Consider the following 24697-nt stretch of genomic DNA (forward strand, 5'->3'; position numbering starts at 1 on the left):
TCTTATATTGCATACAATGCTCCTGTGTGGCTTCACCATCTCCTGGCACTAGAAGCGCAAGCCAAGTAATGTTTTTTTGGGTGGAATCACCTAGGACATGCCTTATATCATTTGGTGCCTACTGGTATTTGTTTTTTTCTCCTCTCTTGTTTTTCTTGTTTCTTAAGCTTTCCGGTTTAATGGGTTCGTTCGAACCTATGTCTCTATTGTATGGAGAACAATGATATTTCAGTGTTATAAAAAAAAAAAACTACAACCTTCTTCTTCGCTAATTATTATCACCTACTCTATTACTATCATTCTTCGCCATCATAATCTTCATCATGGCAACACCACCTCTGTTATGGAAAACCATTGCCTCTTCTATTTCCACGAACACCGATTCTTTTATAGCCAGAACAACTGTTTTCTCATCACCGCCACGAAATCCGTAATACTATTTTATTTAGTTATTCCACACCATTCAGTTTGTTCCATACCATTCAGTTTTTTCCATACTATTGATATTTGGATTAGGGATTATATTTTATTTTTGGTTTAATGATTAGTGTTTTAGGTTTAGTTTATAGGAGGTTTGGGTTGACGTTGGGTAAGCATTACATTTTTCCATGTACTATGCTATTTTGTTTGTTACTATTCTATTTTGATTTTGCTTCACATTATGTACTATGTGCATATTTTGATTTTTAGGTTAGGGTTTATATTTTCTTTTTTAGGGTTTAGTGATTAGTATTTTGGATTTAGTTTATAGAAGATTTGGGTTAACGTTGGGGGTAAGCATTACTTATTTCCTTACAATCATATACATTTCAAAATTTGAACAATATGTACTAGACTATTTGATATGTTCCATTCTATTTATAATGTCTCTTTCTTCAACCACATTAATTATATCGGTGATCACCACAAACACCACCACAACCATAGTAATCTCTATTATGAAAGATCACCTTTTTCATGTATCCAAGTCCGCTTCATTCTCCATAATCACTACCACCATAGTTTTCACACCGTCGTTGTAACCATCACCACATGTTCCGTCCATTGCTGCTGCGTAACCACCACCATCCATCCTCCATTGTTGAGCACCATTGATTTTCTTACCAACTACAGTCTTGATCTTTTAGGTCCACATATTTTTCACCATCAACGTCATCACTTCTTTCTTCTTTCACCTGCAACTTGTTATGAAAAAGGATAAAACCGAATGAAACTTGGAAAAAATTGTTAGTGGCTTAATAATGTCAAAATCATGGCTATATTCTTCATTTTGCCTCCAAAATTGGCTATTTGGCAAATTAACCCTTAAAACTTAAGTAGACATTGAGATTATTTGGAAACTTGAATTAATGAAATTTGTTTGGAAACATGGATAGCAGTTTAAAAAAAATTGTTTGTAAACATGAATAGTAATATAAAAAATATAATATTGTTTGGAAATATGAATAGCAGTATATTAAGAAAAAAGTAATAGATTTATGTTAATAATAAAAATTGGAAGTCCATTATATTATGATAAACTATCTATTTGAGCCAACTTTAAAATATCCGTAAATTGATTAATCTAATTACCTAAAAGCATTTTTTTGTCTAAAATAATCATAAAATAAAATTTCAACTTATTTCAAATCAAAATAATAATTTAAAGTTGATTTATATTAAAAACTGATTTAAATAATACATATATTCAAAATTTTATTTTTACTAAAATATTTTCCAATAACCATTATTAAAATAATAGTTTCAATATATATATAAAAATACAATTAAAAGCTCAATTTCATATACCAACTTAAATTATGGTTTTTATATTTCACACTAAATTTTAAAAATATTATATATTATTATTTATATGATGATACATATAAAATACTATTAATTATATGATTACTTATATGATGGTACATATAAAATACGATTAATTATACGATGATATATATATGATATATAATAGTGACTAGGGGTGGGCTTTCGGGTATCCATTCGGATTTGGTTTGGATTTGTTTCCGGGGTCAAAGATTTCAGACACATTCAAATATTTCTAAATTTTGGTTCGAATTCTTTTCATCTTTGCGGGTTCGGATTCAGATAACCTATTTAAATTATTTTTAAAAAAATTAACTTCATTATATACTTTAAATTTCTCAAATTCTATAAACAAAATAAAATATCACATATGAATTTGATTAACTTATGTTAGAATACCTAAACTTAACATATAAATTGGTTTGTTTTAAAGATTTGGATTGAGAATAAATAATTATTTTAAATATTTTTGGAGTTTTGAGTATACTTTAACTATTTTAGATATTTATTTTTGACTAATTGTAGATATTTTCAAGTATTTAAACCAACTTAAAAGTATCATATGTATTCTGGATGTTTTTATATACATTAAATCTAAAAATAGTTTACATGTATAAGTATTTAAACCTTTTTCGGATACATTTGAGTATCTGAAATACTTCGGTTCAGATCAGATTCAGTTTCGAATCTCTAAACATCGAAATTTTGAATAATTTGGATATTTAAGAAATTTCTGTTCGGTTTTGGTACTACTCTTTCGGATTGGGATCGGTTCGGTTCTTCAGACTTGGATTTTTTTTATCTAGCCCTAATATTGACATAAAAACAAATAGCAACATATTTTTGAAAAATACATATGCGCGAGCGCGCGGGTCAAAATCTAGTTTTTATCAAACAGTTTGTCATTTATGTGTTGTACTTACAAGAGAAAAAAATATACATTAGTATAGAACGAAGAAACAATAAAAATATAATATACTAGGATCGGTCCGTGCAACGCGCGAAATATGCTTTACGTGTAGGATATGCTCTACGTGTAATTGTGTAATGTATTGACGTATATTTTGTAAATTATAGTTGTATGTGTATTATATAACAAAGTGATATATAATTACATTAGAGGGTCTGTGTTTTTTAGATATTTGTCTTTTCTTTGGTTATTTTAAATTAGATTGTTTTGGGCGTGATTTTATGTTTTTTATAAGGATGGAATCACAAAATTTATTAGGTATTATGATTTTATTATAAAGCAATTCCTATTTTATATATATATATATATAACGTTAAAAGTTACTATACTATAAATTTCGACTAAATAACATTATTCATCATATTATTTCTTTTCAATTGAAAACAAAAAATCATATATATTTATATTAGTATAATAACATTTATTGATTTATAACAAATTATGTTATTATGTATTTTAATAGGAAACATTAAATGAATTTTCGTAATCTTTTCAATTGATTCAATGTATGTAAATTACAAAATATGATAAATACATTTAAGATTCATTTCAAGTCAATTTATTTACATTTTAATTAAAAATATAGCATATATAAATTTAAAATTTTTTAAAAATAAAATAAAATATGTAACATACATGTTGATGATAATACTGATTATCTTATTTTTGTTTTGTTTAAAATAAAATTCAAGTTTTAAAAATATATAAATAAATATATTTATATAACCTAATTAATTAATTTTAGTATTTGTTAAAGACCATGTTGAAACAACTTTTCTACCTTTAAAAATTACACAATTTATTTAAGAAGAAAGTCTATAATTGTTTATTAAAAATATTTATAGACTAAATATGGTGTAAATATATTTTTCAAATAATAAGAGGATGAGATATGAAAAAAAATCATAAACTTTAAAGGATTGTGATAACATGTTGATTTATGTTGTTTCAGTTGATGTTGTGGCTTTAGAAACAGAGATATTGTTTTTTTCCCAAAAAAATGTAATTTTTTTATTTGTAGACTTTATTATGACACTTTCAAGTTGTCTGTAAAATATAAGTATCAAATTTGGAATTATAAAAATACTTAAAAAAATTTCCAAAATTTTTAATGTCCAAGCATAATACAGTGTTTAAAACAATCGCAAAATTTACACAATATCAGTTCCATTGGTTACATAAGTGGGCCATTAGTTGATTTGTTTAAGTTTTTAATCAGAGCATTTTCTAAAATTGTAGAGAAAATAAAAATAAAGCTAACATGTCATCCACCCGAATGCATCTTTCGCCTCTCAATCTTTCACGCCATGGCAAATTTCTCCGACACAGAACACCATGTAATCATTTTCAGTCTCCGGGTCCGAGTATATCTACTCGGAGGGACTAACCTCATAATCAGAACCCTCCACAGCCGCACATGAGAGAATATGCCACTCAATATTCTTATTCAGTTTATAGTTCATATAGGCTCTTAGTTCAGATATGCTCTCTTGTAATCTAGGAAGATATTAGCTGATTGTATCTAGTCTGTGTATATAAACACTTGTAATCACACGTTAAGTAAGATAAGAAAATATTCAAACTTTCATTGTATAAGAGCAAATCTCAATCTGGTACTTCTCTTCTTTGTTTTATTTTCAAAATTTTATGTGATTCTTCTGCTCTTATTCGATATGTTATCCACTTCATCTCAGACGCCGGCGTCGAACAAACCCTAATTTCCCGTCTTCTTGTAGTGATCCACTGGTTACCGTCTCTCTTTCCCTGCAGTTCCTAGCCGCTTACAATCTCTGCAACCGCGGCAGTCACATCTGCCTATCTCCTCTCTCGTCCCTGCATGAAGAAAACGAAGAAATCATCAGCGTTGTCTAAGTGACGTGGTGGTTGTTTTGCATTTGATATGGCTCTTCAAATTTGGATATTTTATCAGTTCTGGTTTAATGTCTTATTTTATTGAGGTTATTTTTTTTATTTATTCCTTTAATGTTTGAAATTATTATTTTATCGTCAAACACTATGTTCAAAAAATAGGGCATAAAGCTGACTAATTGACCGATTAAGCGTGAAATGGTAGGTGACCATGGCAAATTAGATTAATTCTGTTGTATTCTGTATAATTGAAAAATGGTCTGATTAATGACGCATAATGTTTCTTATTCCTCAGTGATATCTAATTTGGCTCAAATACAAACCAATTATGATATCCAATTTTGTTCAACCCCAAACCAGTCGTTAATTTTAAGCCCAAACCAAACCATTTGATGTATAATCAATACTATTAAAACAGAAGATATATTTTTGTTTGACAAATTTTTAAAAACCAGTCGTCCAATTTTGTACTAAACGACATTTTGAAAACCAGTCGTGAAAGACATATTGAGGTTGAGGTTAAAAGTCAGGAGGAAATTCCAGTTTGTTCCTGCTCTTTTATTTACAAAATGCATTCGTTCCTTTTGTTTCCTCCTCATACACACAAGAAAGAAAAGAATCAAAACAAATAAAATCATTCTTTCTCCTGACTTCTAACTTGGATTCATAAGAGCTTACCTCTTAGATCCCCTCTCCAATTCAAGAACTTCTTCACTTCATCATACAAAACCAAGATTGCAGCCGAACCAATACTCCTAAACATATTCGAAAGCGCTCCACGGTAAAAAGAAGCCAACCCTTCACTCCTATACATGGGATTCTCAATCCCAGACTGCATCATGATCCTCCTCCTAACCGTATCCAACGGGTGAGAAGCCAAACCAGCAAAAGTAGTCACACCCTGAGCCAAAACCCATCTCACCCACAACGCCAGCTCTTTATCCTCCTCAGACAAAACCTCCTTAACCGTATCAAACCCACCAAAGTACAACCCCTCAGAGAAGAGATGATGATTCTTCTCTCGAGAGGTGCTGCTGTTTCGGAGAAGGCCTCTGTAGAGATCCTCAGATAAAAATCGAAACTTTAGTGAAATGCCGACGTGGGTTGGTCTCGATTTGGTTCGATCTGGCATTATCTCAGGAACCCAACACGTCGGAGATATTCTGAAGAACTCCGTCCATGAAGAGAAAAGGTGAGGGAAGGGACTCGAAAACCCAAGCGACGGTTTATAGAATCAAAAAGGAAAAAAGAATAGATAAACTTCCTATCAACTATGTTCAACCAACCTTCCAACATTATATTACCTGATTAATGCGTAGGATTGACGCAAGAACTTGAGAAATGATCACCTAGATCGATTGTAAAGTCGGTGGTTATCCTTATCATGTTACTACACATCTCTACACAGTCTTCCAGAAGTATATAAAATAAAATTACAGTAATTCTTTAGTTTTAGAAGTCTTATATATTGTCTCCAGTCAGATATTTTATGATTAGAAATACATATATCTGTTTTTCATGTTTGTGTGCTGCAAAGTCTTTTACAAAGAAGGTGCATGTTAATTTAGCTTAACATTAATCTCCAATTAGAAAGAAAAAGAGGAAGCACAGAAATATGGTGCAATGCTTGCCATAATTTACTAAATTTATGTATGGGTATATATGGTTCAAGTTGATACTTGGAGTTGGTGGACTGCATTTTCATCTAGGAAGATTCTTAGATTTGGTTCATTATTTTCAGTATTAATAACATCAACCATTGTCCATTAATGATGATGCACGTACGTATAGTAATCCGAAATGATTAAAACATTGTCATATAATCCTCTCCCTTCTCATATTCTAATCCTCTTTATATATGAGAACGTATAATCGTAAGATGCAAGTTAAGTTATTGTGTCGTACTAACGTACTTGAGAAGAAAAGTTTGGTTTGTCTAAAATTAAGAAATTTAAATGCTGATATAATTTAAATATTTTAAAGTAATTTATATATACCTAAGTTTTTTAGATGTACAATCTGTAGTATTTTGTATTTTCATATATATAAGTTGTGGTACTTCGACACAAACCTTAAACGTACAAATATTCCAATAACGTACAAGTATTCCAATAGTATCAACGTGAGTTGAATTAATGACTTAGTGCTTAAATTAGATAATAGATATATTGTGTCTATAATTCGGTTTCTGTTGAGAAAGAGGCTTGATGCCATATCTTGCATTAGCAACTTCAGGTACTCCTAACCTAAGGAATATTTGGATTGAAGGCCCTACACCTTCTGGTTAATATGAAAACCCATATGTTCCAATAGTTAGATACTAGACTGGTTAATAAAAAAAAACATGTTCCAATAGTTAGATACTAGCTATATCTACCCATAAGATATAGGATACTCTTTTTCGTTTTCTTGACCCGCGTATGACAAGGAACAAAATTAAAAATAAGAAAACATATTATATATATATATATATCTGACTGTATTATCGTCTATAAAATTAACAAGGTATAAATTGTAGAATCTTATTTATATACAAAGTTTATCAGCATGCAATATATAAATGTTTACGTATGTAGAGTTACTTTTTATTATTATTGTATTCTACCGAATTATAAACTAGATTGGGATGATGTCACTGAAAGACTAATTAATAAGTAACATTCACAACTTTGGCTGCAGAAGTTTAAAGCGCGGGATTTGTATTAGTTTATACTAGATATTGACCCGCGCTTTTAAAGCGCGGGATTTGTTTGATGTTAAACTTAAATATCAAACAATGTATACTTCGGTTGTATATAGTAAAACACATATTAGGATGCATAATACTATTTCAGAGTTACATATTTGAGATTTTAGTTTATGTTTTGAGTAAGTGACATCAGTTCTCATTAGTTTAATAGTATATACACTCGCTTTTTTCTTCTAAGGTGTCATGGTCGCTGCTGATTCTCAGGCCAGGAGAGGAGGTGAATCAATCGAGATGAAGGAAAGCCAACGACTAGGAATATACTTCTTTGCCCGAATTGAGTTTTTTTTTTGGGAAACCCTACCACTTGATTTTGCTAAGATCTCATTTTATGGTTTTGTTCTTGATTCGAGTGACTTGGTTTCTTTTGTTGATAAACGTATTGTTAGTTGAAATGCAATTTACTCGCACCTGTTCCATATTTCACTATTTCAGTGCTTCAGTGTCAATGATCTTTATCAACAAAGCTGTGATTATGCAATGTCCACACTCGATGACTTTTCTAACACTTCGGGTACTGAAGATTTTTAACAACAAAAGGTATCTCTCCTTTCGTCAGTCTACATTTATTATTACTCACTTTTCCCAATATTCTTTTTATGATTTGGTCCTTTTGTTTTCTTCTCTGTGTTGTGTTGGCAAGTGGCTAATTCATCGCTTATACATTGTGGGAGACAAAATGGGACACAGCAGAGCCAACGTAATCGTTTTGGCCACTTAAAAAAAGCTTTTGTGCGTTTCCATCATCTATAATGCTAATGTTGTATTTGTTCTTGCAAGGTTGAGATGATTCAATATTTTTTTATATATCACCATCTAAAAGACTTACTCCTCATATTGTTATATTGTTTTGATAGCCGGTTATAGCTAATATCAAAATTTGATAGCCGGATAAATTTTTTTTTACATAGATACATCTACATACTCGCAAATTCTCAGGGCCAATCCTGAATATCTATATAATAACATTTTAACCAATAACACTTCTATGATATTGTATTGATATCCAAGAACACTTCTCAATAACTCCACAACATATATGATAGAGGATATATAGAAAATTTGTCGTATAAATATCCAGTATTCTTCTTGGTATCTATTTAAGTATTTGGTAGAATATAGGCGAAATCTTTTCAATTTAAAACTAAAGAGAAATCTGGTTTAACTATTTAACAAATATTCTTGCAGTAATAACACCATATAATCAATTTTATAAAAACTATTTAAAACAGAATACTAAATCTCAGATCAAACATATTGCCGAATCAACATTATTTAGAATCTCTTTAGTGTGGCGATACTTTTAGCATTAATACTATTTACACAATATCTTAACAAACAATAAGTAAAAAATATATATATACACAATATCTTAACAAACAATAAGTAAACAAAATATATTTCAAAACATTTGCAATCAGCCAGCTTTAATTTAATGACCGTATAGTATTAACTGAATTACAATACAAAACGGTTACATATTTTTAGACAAACAAAAGATTTCGTTAAATTAAAAAAAAAATCAAAAATTTAAGTCTTCATATTTTTGGGTTGGCGGAAAAAACACTAATTTTAAAATTTATAATATATAAGTTATTTCAAATTCAACAATTAATCTCACTTTCAGAAAATACATGGTATTATTATAACAAATATGATAATAAATAAGTCAATATTTATATACCTTTGTAATACGGACACTGAAAAAATTAAATATATAAAGTATGTACACATTTTAATTTTAATTAATTTTTTTGTCAAACAAAAATTAATTCCATAATGGGAAATGGGTGTCAAAATCAATATTATTAAGATAGAATAAAAAAATTGGATCCAACTTGTGTTTAAAATTGACTACAACCTTATACTATTTAAAATAACTAGGTAAATTTTGTTCTGAAATTTCGAAAAGTCATTTTAAACTATTTTAATTTTTTTACTTTGAATTTTAAATATATATATATATTCATTAAAATCTTAAACTCCATCTCACTCTAAAACTTCATCGCTCAAGTCTAACAGTAAGTGTAGATTAATTAACCCTAAGAATATAAGTATTTGTTTATACCTAATCCTCGATTATACCATATTCATTAGAAGCAACAAACAAACATATTAACTTTTGGGATATGATCAATACATAGAATTAATATATAAATCATATATCTTTTTGTTAAAATTTAATAAATGATATTATAAGAAAATAAAAAAATAAAATATGTTCAAATCAACTTTTTTTAAACCCGACATATACATCAAACACCATTTTTGGTCATTGGGTTATTGTGCTGATCGCGGGTGAGCCATTGGTCAATAATTTATTTCATTTTATATAAATACACATATCAATATTAAACTACAAAAATCATGTTTAAAAAATAAATAAAAAAATTAAATCAATTTTATTTATATTGCTAAAATATAAATAGAACATTTAAACAATTTTTTAACAAGTTGGAGTTACGACATAATAAAAATACAATAAGATTAAAATTAATAAGTATTTAAATATCTATGCAAATATTGAAATTAATTTTTAAAATTTTAAAATAACAGTTTAAATCAAATACCATAAGAAAATTCAAATTGGATTACACATCAGTCACCTATTGGTTCAACTGGTTGGCTTCGGGTGCCAGCATTTTTTTTAGTTTTATAGGGTTATAAAATAATGAATGTTTATTAAAACCAAAATTGGTTAGATATGGATTTACTGGTTCACATTTGGGTCTAGATCCGGTTTAAAAGGGTTGATTTTAAATAGAATTTTTTTACAAATCTAAAAAACATTTATAATGTTGTTAATGAAATTTTTCATCGTTATATATCCCGCGCTTCCAAAGCGCGGGTCAAAATCTAGTTTATAAAATTATGATAAAATGGTTTGGTTTGGGCTTAAAATTAACGAGTGTGGAATTCATACTCGTTCCTTGAAAACCAGTCGTCCAATTTTTCCTTTTAAATTCTATTTATGATTTTATGTCCATAAAAATCATTTACTTTAAACAAACCATTGATTTTCTTATTTCTCTTATCCCTTTCAACTATCGAACAATAACTAATTAATTATTTCTCTTATATATTAAAAGAAAAAGAAGATTACTTTTCTCTGCTAAAGTAGGTCATCATGTGGGTCTTATGTATTGGAATAGTGTATTGAGTTAGAGAGTCGAAATCTATATTCTCATGGGATTTATGTATTCAAACTCACACCATCTTTGTCTAATATCATATCGGATTCAACATTAGAATGTTTTCAAATTTGACATGTAATATATACATACATAATGCATGATTTACGAAAATATTTTGGTATTCATGAATTCCTAACATATATGATCATAACATAACAAGCCCTAATTCACAAGTCCTAAATCCGAAATATATTTATTTTAATTTAGTTTCCCCTCATATTACATGAAATCCAACCATACAACTAATTTTACGGATAAGTAACGAATTAAAGCCGGCGTGATTTTAAAATTAAAATAAAGGACATGAAATTAAAAGTATTATTTTACCGATTTCTTTTACAGCTATTCAGAATACAGTTTCAGCTATTGTATTTTTTTTTCAAATCATTAACAAACAAATAATAAACGGTAAAATAAAATATCGTGAACATTGATATACTAAACACAAAACTAGGAGCCTATCGTTATATACCAAATCTTCCACAAATCAATTTTTGCATTAAATTTAAACAAAAGATCTCAGAGTTTCTAACTAACTGTCGAATATGCTGATTCACAAGATCTATATTTCCATAACTTGATACTCGAGATATGTATTTATCACAAAATATATTCTCTAACTGTTTAAAATGGGAATATGCTATTATATCTGCCTTCGCGAATCTTATATATACTATATCTAAAGCTCAAAGCAATCAAGTTTTTTTTCTGCGAATAATACTAACATGTCTTCTAAAAATAAGTGTTCGTACCTTGATGAGCTTAGGCCATGGAAATGGACATGGTTGATCCAAGTGAAAGTGCTATATACCTGGAAACCATCAATTTCCGGGTTTATTGTCGGGTTTGGTAAGAGTTTGGAATCATATTGTAGATAAAAAGGTATATATAGTATTCATCATCCTTAAAGAGTATTTTGTTGTTATTGTATCGCAATTAGAAATCAAAGAAACTAAAACGTGATTTTGAATATATCGTTTTATTTTTCTCGATTTGGTAAATGTTTTTTATAATGAGATATTGAATTAAAGTCTACGTTATTTTCTATATTATCTTGCAGGGCTTGATCCAAGCTACCTGTTAGAAGAAATTACATGAAGTCTTTGGGGGGAAGAATGCAGTGTAAGGTGAGTGGAAAACTGTTAAGACTTCCAAGTGAGTCATGCTGAAAAACATTACCGACCAACAAAAAACATGCACAAGATTACTTTCATCAATCAGACAGTCATCAAGTCATCTGACTTCCAAAACGATGACATGTTACTTTCACCCATAGAAGCGGTATGGACCAAAAACGTTATTTTCACCCATAGATTCTATTTATATCATATATTGAGGTTCTTTTAAACGGAAACACAACAATGCATAAGTTAAATCTTTTAGACATTATACTACTCATGTAAAATGTTGTAAAATTAATAATTTTTTTGCTACTGAATTTGTTTGTTTCTGATCAGTCGTTCTTTGTTTTATATAGACCATATAAATAACCTGTAAATTTAAATTAGACAAAAGTATAATTATGTTTCAGTTACCTCAGTCATATATGCAAAAGCATGGCATCCCAAATAGATACACTTATCTTTCAAATGTTGAACACATTCATAAATTGGAAAGGTTAGTATACTTAAATCAACACATCTTTAGACCTGTCCCAACAAATACAGTTACAATTATATGTTAGAATGATCTCGCAATTTACACTGTATAATGAAATAGACAAATTAGTGTTTCAAATATGAATTATACAATTATTATAATATGGAATACTGACCTTTGCGTTTGAGTAAATAAGTATTTGTTTATCACGTTTGATTTGTTGACAAGTAAAGTCACGATTAGCTTCAGGTCAATGAAACAAAATACCTAAATAACATAAAGGCAATTGCTTGAATATAGATCTTATTAATTATTCAAAAAATACCTATAAAGAGTCAAACTATCCAGAAGAAAACAAGTTTTATCATTCTGATGTCAATAACATATCATTCTATCATATTTAATAAAATAGCTAAAACTTATATTCATATTTTGATGTGGCCATCTTGGTCCTGACCAGTGTTCATACCGCTGAACGTAGAGGAAGAGGGAAATTTGATTACTAATTGATCGAATTTGACTACTTTTACGGGTTTGTTCTCTCTCAAGAGGGAAATTTGATTTGTAATCTGCATCTCATTGTACACTAAGATGATGGCCGCTCTACAGATAGAAAGAGATATGTCAATATTTAGCTGAATGTTTAACAAAAAAAAAAAACTTTATGAATTACTTTATTTGATTGCATGTCAATGATCGGTGAAGGCGATGGCTGAACTACTCTCCCAGACAAAAGATCTATCAATAAGAGAGAGAAATCGAACTATTTTGATCAGAAAACCTAATCTATTGAAATATATAGTTGTAACAAACAATAACGATTAAGAGACTAACCTTGAGTGGATAGATCAACTAACAAATTGAACAACTTTTTTTTCTTTCAAATTGAACAACTTTGATGAACATAATCAATGTTTTACACTGGATTTATTTTAGGGTTTTAAGTTAGATGATTATTGACATCGATGAGAAGAACCCATCAGAGAGAGAGAGAGAGAGAGCTTACAGAGAATTTTCCGGAGTTAACTTTTTGGATAACGTAACTTGGTTTTTCATTCCTGGAAAATTTATTGTGTAATTGGGCTTTGTTTACAATGTTTATTTTGGGCCATTTTTTGTGTGTTTATGGGTTAATAATTTTAAAATTAAATAGTTTAGTTCAGCCTATTTTAAAAAATATCATATTAACTTTTTATGTAAAACAAACATAAACATAATGTTATATTTTGCACAGATTTGTATTTATATTTTTTTGGTAAAAGTAACACAGACTGAAATTTAATATATGTCTTAAATTTTCTTCTTCAACATGTATTATTAACTATTTTAATAGAGTCACATATAACATTTCACGAATTCAATTTTTTTTTAAGAAAATAGCCAAAAAATGATACATGAGAGAAAATATTCTTCAAAATCTATAATATTAAATCAGCCAAAAATCTTCCAAGTAAAACATAAGCTTTATTAACTCAATATATAATGAGAGAAGTATGTTTAAGAATTCAGATCTTCGGGGGCACAAATCGGTTTCTTTCGAGTCTGATTTCTTTGGGTTCTAAACATTTGTACCCAACTAGATATTTGAAAAATTAGTTTGGGTTCAAGTTAGTTCCTTTTGGATCCGGTCAGTGAAAGTCCAAAATTCAAGTACCAGTAAAATATATGTAATTTGGGTACATATAAGTCGGATCAATTCGGGTATCAAGGACAAAAAAAATACTCAAACTAAGCCGAAAAAGCCAAAATACGAAAAAATACCAAAAATCAAATAAATACCCGAAAATATTCAAATACTAAAAAAACTCAAAATTTTACTCGAATCTTACTCGATGAACCAAAAATATCCAAAGTTTTTTCTGAGTACCTGAAATATATTTTTAAAATTTTGAATTTTTGTACCTGAAACTCAAAACTATAGACATAAACTTGAACCTGAAACTTAAAATATGTATTACTGAAAACATATCTAAAATACCCAAGTATACATAATATCCACTAAACATTTAGGATACTTTGGATATCCAGACTCGAACAGAGACCCACGGGTCCAAAAATCCAAAAGGTACGTTGTCCCGATCCCATACCAAAACCTGTATTTTGTGTTGGTTTCTCAGCGTTCTTTTGTAGCCGGGTAAAGTGCTTATACCTAAGAGAATATTACATAAGCGTGTACATATAAAATCTCAAATAAACTAATTCATAAATTATATAATTTTATATAATTTTTCTTATTCGATATAATACTTTATAACACAATAATATACAATAAACTCAAATACTAATTTATATTCAATTTTGTTTATAACCCAAAATACCCGCGCTTTCGAAGCGCGGGTCAAAATCTAGTCTATACTATTAAAACAGAAGACTTTTTTTTGAGGTGCCCTTCTTTTTTGAAAGTAATTACACACCACTGCTACTGATTTATTTAAAACATATGCTTTTAATTAAATTCTGTATTTTTGATTTTTTTTTTTAATTAAACAGCAGAAAATCCTTTAATTTAGAAAATCCTTCATAAAACGTTTAAACAAACTTCAGTTGCTATAATTTAGTTATTGAAACGGATACATGATATATGCAGAAATCACGATACCCAAATTGTATGTTTAATCAACAATATCTCTCAACTTCCATATTAAAAGGAATGTTGTTATTTTGCAAAATTAATAGCTTAACTAGATTTTGATCCGCGCTTGGAAAGCACGGATTTGTTTTTGTAATTAAATATATTGTAAACGAATTTCTATATAAGATAGTGTATAAGTTTGAGCACATTTATCCAAAACCACGGACCAAACCGTACCAAGCTGAAAAACCAAAATTGAATTGAATTGCATAAATAATATAGCAAATCATAAATATATGACCGAAAAATTGAAACCGAACCGAGAACCAAATGAGTACCTGAATTTTTAAATAAAAATTATATATTTAAAAATATTAATTACATGAATTTTTTAAATAACCAGAAGTCATGACTTCTTTTCATGTGTGCTTTTTTTTTTTTTAGTTTGGACAATTCCTAGAAAATATCATATTTTACATAACTACATTATTATATATTTTAATATCCTTATCTTTTTATTTGAAATACAAATGAATATATTTAAAATGTTCTAACAAAATCTTTTTAAAATATTCTTAGAATCTTTTTAAATTTACTTTCAAAAATTAGTTAGTTTTAATTTAAACTATCATAAAATATAATTAGAAATTAAAATTGAATATAGTTTTGGTTTCTAAACGAAAATTTAAATAAAATGAAATTAATTAATTTCAAAAATACATTTACTAATAATTTTTAAAGATTTTGTTAGAAATAAATATTTATTTCTATTTTAATTTTTTCAAAAAAAATTTCTAATAAAATAAAAATCATAATTTTTTGATGAGTGATATTTTTATTTGGACCATCATTTAAATTTTCTATTAAATGTATATCACTAATGCTAATATATATAATATTTTTAACTACTTTAATCATAATATCTTTTATATCTTTTAATTTTTAAATTTTTTTTAAAAAATTCTAACAAGTCTCTTGAAAAAGATTACAATAAGATCTCAATTGTCATAAATTGAATATAAATATTTTTAAATAATTTTGTAATTAGTAATTGAAGACTTTTTTTTGAGGTGCCCTTCTTTTTTGAAAGTAATTACACACCACTGCCACTGATTTATTTAAAACATATGCTTTTAATTAAATTCTGTATTTTTGATTTTTTTTTAATTAAACAGCAGAAAATCCTTTAATTTAAAAAATCCTTCATAAAACGTTTAAACAAACTTCAGTTGCTATAATTTAGTTATTGAAACGGATACATGATATATGCAGAAATCACGATACCCAAATTGTATGTTTAATCAACAATATCTCTCAACTTCCATATTAAAAGGAATGTTGTTATTTTGCAAAATTAATAGCTTAACTAGATTTTGATCCGCGCTTGGAAAGCGCGGGTTTGTTTTTGTAATTAAATATATTGTAAACGAATTTCTATATAAGATAGTGTATAAGTTTGAGCACATTTATCCAAAACCACGGACCAAACCGTACCAAGCTGAAAAACCAAAATTGAATTGAATTGCATAAATAATATAGCAAATCATAAATATATGACCGAAAAATTGAAACCGAACCGAGAACCAAATGAGTACCTGAATTTTTAAATAAAAATTATATATTTAAAAATATTAATTACATGAATTTTTTAAATAACCAGAAGTCATGACTTCTTTTCATGTGTGCTTTTTTTTTTTAGTTTGGACAATTCCTAGAAAATATCATATTTTACATAACTACATTATTATATATTTTAATATCTTATCTTTTTATTTGAAATACAAATGAATATATTTAAAATGTTCTAGCAAAATCTTTTTAAAATCTTCTTAGAATCTTTTTAAATTTACTTTCAAAAATTAGTTAGTTTTAATTTAAACTATCATAAAATATAATTAGAAATTAAAATTGAATATAGTTTTGGTTTCTAAACGAAAATTTAAATAAAATGAAATTAATTAATTTCAAAAATACATTTACTAATAATTTTTAAAGATTTTGTTAGAAATAAAATGAAATTAATTAATTTCAAACATTTAAATATGTAAGTAACATTTAAAATATATAATAATTATGTAAAATAAATATCTATATATATAAAAGTGAAAATATATACCCGCACGGTTGTGCGGGTGGAAATCTAGTTACTTTTTAATTATTTGGATGTGATAAAAACATAATGAAAACATTTATAGATCTTAAATTTACTTCTAGATAAAAATTTAAAACGGTTAGAAGATATATTATGTTATACTACTAACTCATTTTAAAAAATTAATATTATTCTCTTAGGAAAAAAAATATTATTACTATTTGTGTGTGTTAGCTACATACTTTTTTTTGGGTCACTGAAACGATTTTGTTCACTAATCCCTCGATATACAAAACACGATGTGTCATTTTCAAGGGTGAAAGATAACACGTAGTTCGCTTTCATGGAATACTCGATTTAATATTTTCTTTTTTTGATCAAATAATATTTTCATTTTTTTTATCAAATAATATTTTCTTATAATAGTTTATTAGTTCTATAAAAATAATTGTCATAAAGTGGTTTTATTTTATGAGATTTATTCAAGTTGCCAAAAAAGAAAAAGATAGATTTATTCATCAAATCGATATTTTCTTAACCTCTTCAGATCTTTTTTATTCTTCGATGTTTACTTAATTTCTTTTATACATTCTTTTTCCTTTTCCTTCATTGATCATACATCATCTGTCTTATTAAAGTAGAAGTACTTTAAGTTTTTGTTTGGCAACATCGATAACAGTTAAAAAATAGTGCTGTTTGGAAACATTGATAGCAGTAAGTTAAGAAAAAAAAGGTAATGAGCTTATGCTATTAAAAAAATTAGAAGTTCATTACATTATATTAAAAACTAATGGTTTTATGTTACTTGATATACATATTCAAATCAAAATAATAATTTAAAATTTTTTTATATCAAAAATTCATTCAAAATATAAATATATTCAAAATTTGATTTTTACTAACATATTTTCCAATAATCATCCATCTTATTAAAGTAGAAATACTTTAAGCTTTTGTTTGGCAACATAGATAGTAGTTAAAAAAATAATGTTGTTTGGAAACATGGATAGCAGTAAGTTAGGAAAAAAAAAGTAATGAGCTTATGCTATTAAAAAAAATTGGAAGTCAATGACATTATATTAAAAATGAATGGGTTTATATTACTTGATATACATATTCAAATCAAAATAATAATTTAAAATTGATTTATATCAAAAATTCATTCAAAAATATACATATATTAAAATTTTGATTTTTACTTACATATTTTCAATATATATAAGAAAAATACAATACAAAGCCCAATTTCAAACACCAACTTAAATTATGGTTTTTATATTTCACATTGAAATTTAAAAATATAATATATGTGATTATTTATATGATTGTACATATAAAATATTATTAATTATGAAAAAACTTATTTATGGTACATAAAAAATACGATTAATTATATGATAACACATATTTTGTAACCTATGATGACTAATATATGATATATAATAGTGATTAGGGGTGGGCGTTCGAGTTCGCCTTCGGGTCTGTCTGGGATTTCGTGTTTAGTTTAGATCTTTGAGGATTCGGTTTGGATTTGGATAACCAATTTAAATTGTTTGGTTTAAATATTAGGATAGAGAATTAATAATTATTTAAATATTTTTAGAGTTTTGAGTATATTTTAACTATTTTAGATATTTACGTTTGATTATTTGTATATATTTTCAAGTATTTAAACGAACTTGAAAGTATCATATATATTCTAGATGTTTTTATATATATTAAATAAAAAATAATTAATATATATATAAGTATATAAATCTATTTTGGATACCTAAAATACTTCGGTTCAGATCGAATTAGGTTTTAGTTCTTCAAATACCAAAATTTTGAATAATTCGAATATTTTATCAATTTCGGTTAGGATTTGGTTCTACTTATTCGGATTGAGATCGGTTCAATTCTTCGAATTCGAGTTTTTTTCCAACCCTAAATAGTGACATAAAAAACAAATAGCATCGTATTTGTTGAAAAATACATCCGCGTGGACGCGCTGATCAAAATCTAGTTGCCTTTTAAATCCAATAGTTGGGAAAAAAGGCTTTTTCATACATGAACAACTCGTACAAGTTCTATTTCTACCCAGACTTTTGAGGTAGTTCAACCCATACATATGTTAATCTTTTACCAACCGCTTGTGTTACACAACGATCACAGTGTGTTACACACGAGTTCGAGAGAAAGAATAAGATAGACGTTTCAGGCTTATAAACTTTTCTGAAAATACTTTTGTATTATTGAGATTCGGTTATTATGTTTACAACAGATGATTGATCTTTATATAGAGATCGAATCATTACAAGTATAAGAGACACAACTCTTTATACTAAAGGACACAACTTGAAGAGTTACAACTCTTTGTGTAATAACATAATTAACTAACTTATGTAAATGTATCAAGGAGAGATTAGATTATAGTTTAACACTCCTCCTTAATCATATCTCGACTTGACTCCAAGCTGCTTCCTTAGATCTTCAAATCTTGAACCGCCCAATGCCTTTGTGAGAATGTCTGCGAGTTGATCATCCCCTTTGCAATACTTCAGTTCAATGATTCCCTTTTGCTCAGCTTCCCTCACGAAATGGTACTTGATCTCTATGTGCTTCGTCCTTCTGTGTTGCACCGGATTCTTCCCAATTGCTATTGCTGATTTGTTGTCACATAAGATCGGAATGCCTCCTTCAAACTTCTGACCAAAGTCTTCAAATAGTCTTTGTAACCACACTGCTTGATTTGCTGCTGCACACACGGCTATGTACTCTGCCTCAGCCGTTGATTGCGCCACTGTTTGTTGCTTGCTTGACTGCCAACAAAACATGGCTGATCCAAGAGTAAACACATAACCTGAAGTGCTTTTCTTGTCTTCCTTAGAACCACCCCAATCGCTGTCTGTGTAGCCTAGAAGTCTTGGTTCTTTCACGCTTGTGAAGTACACTCCAAAGTTTGATGTTCCTTTGACATATCTTAACACCCTCTTGGCTTCTTGGTAGTGCTTCATGCGAGGTGATGACATGTATCTTGAGAGATAGGCGCTTGCATACATCACATCAGGTCTTGATGCACACAAGTACAAAAGCCCTCCAATGATGCTTCTATACTTAGTCGGATCTCCATACTCCTTGTCATCCTCAACTCCTTTTCCTTGTGGTGTAAGTGGGTTGCTTACACTCTTGCTGTCTCGCATCCCAAACTTGTCTACAAGTTTGTTTGCATACTTTTCTTGTGAAAGAAATATGCCTCCATTGTCTTGAATTACTTCCATTCCAAGAAAGTAGTTCAACAATCCAAGATCCACCATCTCGAATTCTTTCTTCATGTTCTCCTTGAATGTGTTGATGCTCTGAATGTTGCTTCCTGTGATGATTATATCATCCACATATAGACTCACGATCAACACATCTCCTCCTTGCTTCTTGATGTATAAAGCCGCATCATTCATACTCCTCTCAAAACCGTTTTGAAGAAAGTATGAATCTATCCTTCCATACCATGCCCTTGGGGCTTGCTTTAAACCATATAAAGCTTTGTGTAGCCTTAACACTTTGTGTTCCTTCCCGTGTGTCACATACCCAGGCGGTTGTGTGACATACACTTCTTCCTTGAGGTCGCCATTGAGAAAGGCTGACTTCACATCCATCTGATACAATTGCCACTTCATCTGAGCCGCATAGGCAAGTATGGCTCGTATTGTATCATGTCTTGAGACAGGGGCAAACGTCTCAAGGTAGTCAACACCATACTCTTGAGAGAACCCTCTTGCAACTAGCCGCGCCTTGTGCTTGATGTGATTGCCGTTTGCATCGGTCTTGATCTTGTAGATCCACTTCACACTTATCACATTCTTCTTCTTTGGCTTGTCCACTAGTTCCCACGTCTTGTTCTTCTCAATCATGGCTATCTCCTCATTCATTGCTTCTCTCCATTCCTTGGTACCACACGCTTCATCATAAGTGTATGGTTCTTCATTTGCATGAAGACAAGCTTCTATAGCTTGAGCCGCTTCATCAAGCTCTACTCTCGGTGCCCTTTCCATGATATCAACCATGGACTTGAACTTCCTTGGTGCCTCAGAAGTTTCTTCATCTCCACTACTAGTATCATGATCATCATTTTGAAAAGAAATAGGGCTGAAAGTACCTCCAAATTGTTCCTCAGGACTGGATGCACCTTCGGTTTGTTCCTCAGGACTGGATGCACCTTCGGTTTGATCCTCAGGCGAGTGAGAGTCTTCCATAGACAACTCCAATGTCTTCCTCACTTCTTCTTGCCTTTTCCAATCCCACTTCTTTCCTTCTTCAAACTCGACATCTCTTGATACTTCAATCTTCTCATTCTCCAAAATGAGAACTCTATAGCCTTTGGATTGGTTGCTATATCCAACAAAGACTCCACGCTTTGCCTTGACGTCTAGCTTCCTCCTCTTTTGATTTGGGATATGTATGTAGCATATGCTACCAAACATTCTCATGTGTGACACATCTGGCTTGTGTCCACACCACTTCTCTATAGGAGTGACATCTTCTTCTATTGCCTTTGATGGCAGACGGTTTTGAAGATATGAGGCAGTGTATACCGCTTCTGCCCATAACTTGAGCGGTAAGTCTTGTTCTGCCAACATAGATCTAGCCATCTCCACCAAGGTCCTATTCATGCGCTCCGCTGCACCATTTTGTTGCGGTGAATAAGGCAAGGTGACTTGCTTATTGATTCCTTCTTCTTCACAGAACCGGTTGAATTCTCGTGAAGTGAACTCACCACCTCCATCTGATCTCAGTGTCTTGATGGTACAATCCGACTGCTTCTCCACCATTGCTTTGAACTTCTTGAACAGTGAGAATGTCTCTGACTTTTGCTTCATGAAGTATACCCAACACATGTGAGTATGATCATCCAAGAATAGCAAAAAGTATCGGCTTCCATCAACAGACTGGTGCTGCATCGGCCCACATACATCCGTATGTACAATCTCAAGCTTCTCTCTTGTCTTAGTTTGAGATTCCTTTGGGAAGCTTTTGCGTGATTGCTTTCCAAGTCTACACGCCTCACATGCTTCCTTCTTGACTTTAAACTTTGGTAATCCCTTTACCAAGTCTTTGTCTTGCATTTGTTGCAACCTTTTGTCGCCTACATGACCAAGTCTCTTGTGCCATGTCTCCATCTTTCCTTGCTCACTAGCGCTCAAGGCCTCTTCTACCTGAGCCGAACTCATCCTGATTCGATAGCTTTTGTGAGTCATTGGGATATCCATTATCCTCCTTCCTTTTGCATCATCTATGATGCATCTCTTCTCTTGGAAACTCACCCGGTATCCGCTTGAAACAATTTGTGGAACACTCAACAAATTTTTTGCCAAACCCGGAACCAAGAATACATTTCTGATGGTCTTCTTGCCACCTTTAGTCATGACGGTAATGTCTCCTTTACCGGCTGTCATGACTGTGCTTCCATTTCCAATCTTTATTGGAACCTTGATACTCCTATCAAGCTTTGAGAAGTAACTCTCCTCCTTTGTCATATGATTAGTTGCTCCACTGTCTACTAACCAGACATCTTCCATCACTGTTGTTGCTGCTTCGCTCGCACTGAACAACATGTGATCTTCATTTGAATCTTCTTCGAGACTCACATGTGCCTTCTCTTTCTTCTTTGAGTAGCACTGATTTGCAAAGTGGCCTAACTTGCCACAATTGTAACACTCCTTGTTACTTCTGTGATCCTTCTTTGGATCTTCCTTCTTCTGTTTCCTCCAACACTCGCTCTCATTGTGGTTGTTTCTCTTGCAGAAACCGCACCACTTCTTGCCTCCTTGGCGCTTTGAGTTGTCTTGTGTAACACCAGAATTTTTGTGTTTAACACGAGCATCGAATGCTCCTTCACTGGTGCTTTCTTCTCTTGCAGCCAGCCTTGCTTCATGAGCCTTCAAGATCCCGATCAACTCTGTCATCTTTGTTGAAGTCAAATCGCTTGTTTGCTCCAACACACTGACTATGCTATCGAACTTGGCTGGGAGAGAGATGAGTATCTTTTGTATGAGTTGAACATCTGACTTCTGTTCACCATGATAAGTTAATTGATTTGCCAATTCAACTATCTTATCTGTGAAGACCTTAATGTCTTCATTCTCATACATCTTCAGATTCTCATACTCCCTTCGCAATGTTTGAAGTTTAATCAAACGAACTTGAGGAGAGCCTTCATACTCCTCCTTCAATGCATCCCACGCCTCTTTGGATGTTGATGCTGCTGCAATCCGTGAGAATATATGATCCGATACAGCAGTTTGCAAGATTTGCAAAGCCAATGTATCGTTCATCATCGCTTCTTCTCTAAGCGATCTTGCCCTTGCTGTTTCAGGGGTTTCATCCACTTGTGCTGGTGGGGCTGCTACGCCTTCTTCAACCACAGACCATAACTTCCTGGTCTTGAGAATGGTTGTCATCTTGATGCTCCAGAAGTCGTACTTCTCTCCATCAAATATGGGGATTACTTGATTCTTCATCGTTTCGAATGATTCCGAAATCGTATGACAAAATCCTCTAGCCTCCTTTTCTCCACGCCAAGTGTTTCTCTTACTAGTGCTTTTTTCTTTGTCCTCTCAAACGTAAAGCTCTGATACCATGTTAATCTTTTACCAACCGCTTGTGTTACACAACGATCACAGTGTGTTACACACGAGTTCGAGAGAAAGAATAAGATAGACGTTTCAGGCTTATAAACTTTTCTGAAAATACTTTTGTATTATTGAGATTCGGTTATTATGTTTACAACAGATGATTGATCTTTATATAGAGATCGAATCATTACAAGTATAAGAGACACAACTCTTTATACTAAAGGACACAACTTGAAGAGTTACAACTCTTTGTGTAATAACATAATTAACTAACTTATGTAAATGTATCAAGGAGAGATTAGATTATAGTTTAACAACATAAACTATAAAATTTCGTTTTAACATACCTGAATTTCGTTTTTCTTTTTAAAATCAATCTTGACCCCAATTCCATGAGTCAACTGTTAACTGTAGACGTTTTAGATACGGGGCGTTTTGATTTTTTTTTCTAAAAAGATCGACAGTCACAAAACAACGTAGCTTTGAAATTTCATTTAAATCTTCTTCTTCCTTTTTACTTCGTGAAACAGAGAGCAATTGGGGAAATTAGGGTTTCAAATTTACTGGAATTTAGAAGTTTTCTGTCTTGCTGCGGCTTCATATGCTATGCTACAAGAAAACAGCGTAATTCTGATGGACATTCTGACGGAAAATGAGATCCTCGGAATATTCCGACGAATTTCCGAGGAAATCTTATTTCCTCGGAAATTCCTCGGCATAGTCCGAGACTTTTCCGACGATTCAGGGCTTTGCTTTTAGGGTTTCTGTTTCCTCGGAAAAGCCTCGGAATATTCCGAGGAAATTCCGAGGAAGACTTTTCCGAGGAAGTAGGGTTTTTAAAGCGAAAACAACTTTTTGCGGTTTGAATAACACTTATATAACCCCTATTAAGTGTCTTAGACTGATTATGAAGTCAAAAATTTGTTTAAGTGAAACACTTATATAACACTTTTCTGATTGTATGAACGAAATCTCCACAACATAAGAGTAACACTTATACACTTTAATGAACGGTAAAGGGAATACTTACAATTCGTTTTGAAATTTTGTTATTTCATGGTTTATGATCATCTATACAAAGATTCCTCAATGGTATGCATTGCATTTGTATAAGAAATGATATAGGGCAAAAAAATTTGATGTTTTGAAACCCCAAACATGTGTTCCTCAGAATTTCCTCGGAATATTCCGAGGAAATTCTGAGGAACAATATAAATTAATAGAAATACATGCACAGG

At 30.4% G+C, this 24697-nt stretch overlaps 1 protein-coding gene and 1 long non-coding RNA gene across 2 annotated transcripts; one reads left to right on the forward strand and one right to left on the reverse strand.

Moving 5' to 3' along the window:
* Positions 1–4523: 4523 nt before the first annotated feature.
* LOC103854355 (probable ADP,ATP carrier protein At5g56450) lies at positions 4524–5777 on the reverse strand. Its single transcript, XM_009131295.2, has 2 exons — positions 5324–5777; positions 4524–4609 (listed from the first exon to the last, which is right to left on the reverse strand). Exons 1-2 carry the CDS (start codon positions 5775–5777, stop codon positions 4524–4526), a joined length of 540 nt encoding a protein of 179 aa, XP_009129543.2.
* A 1922-nt stretch (positions 5778–7699) lies between these two features.
* LOC117134168 lies at positions 7700–12033 on the forward strand. The gene is made up of 2 exons (XR_004458341.1): positions 7700–7931; positions 8035–12033. It is a non-coding gene; the product is annotated as an uncharacterized LOC117134168 (long non-coding RNA).
* Positions 12034–24697: the final 12664 nt, after the last annotated feature.

Source organism: Brassica rapa, chromosome A05 (assembly GCF_000309985.2).
Source record: "Brassica rapa cultivar Chiifu-401-42 chromosome A05, CAAS_Brap_v3.01, whole genome shotgun sequence".
NCBI lineage: Eukaryota > Viridiplantae > Streptophyta > Magnoliopsida > Brassicales > Brassicaceae > Brassica > Brassica rapa.

What these genes read in the sequence shown, in the direction of transcription:
- LOC103854355 (XM_009131295.2), bottom strand. Translation starts at nt 5,777, where the DNA reads ATGCCAGATCGAACCAAATCGAGACCAACCCACGTCGGCATTTCACTA. An exon ending in TTGGAGAGGGGATCTAAGAG is followed by an intron (nt 4,610 to 5,323) that starts GTAAGCTCTTAT and finishes TTCTTCATGCAG; the next exon opens with GGACGAGAGAGGAGATAGGC.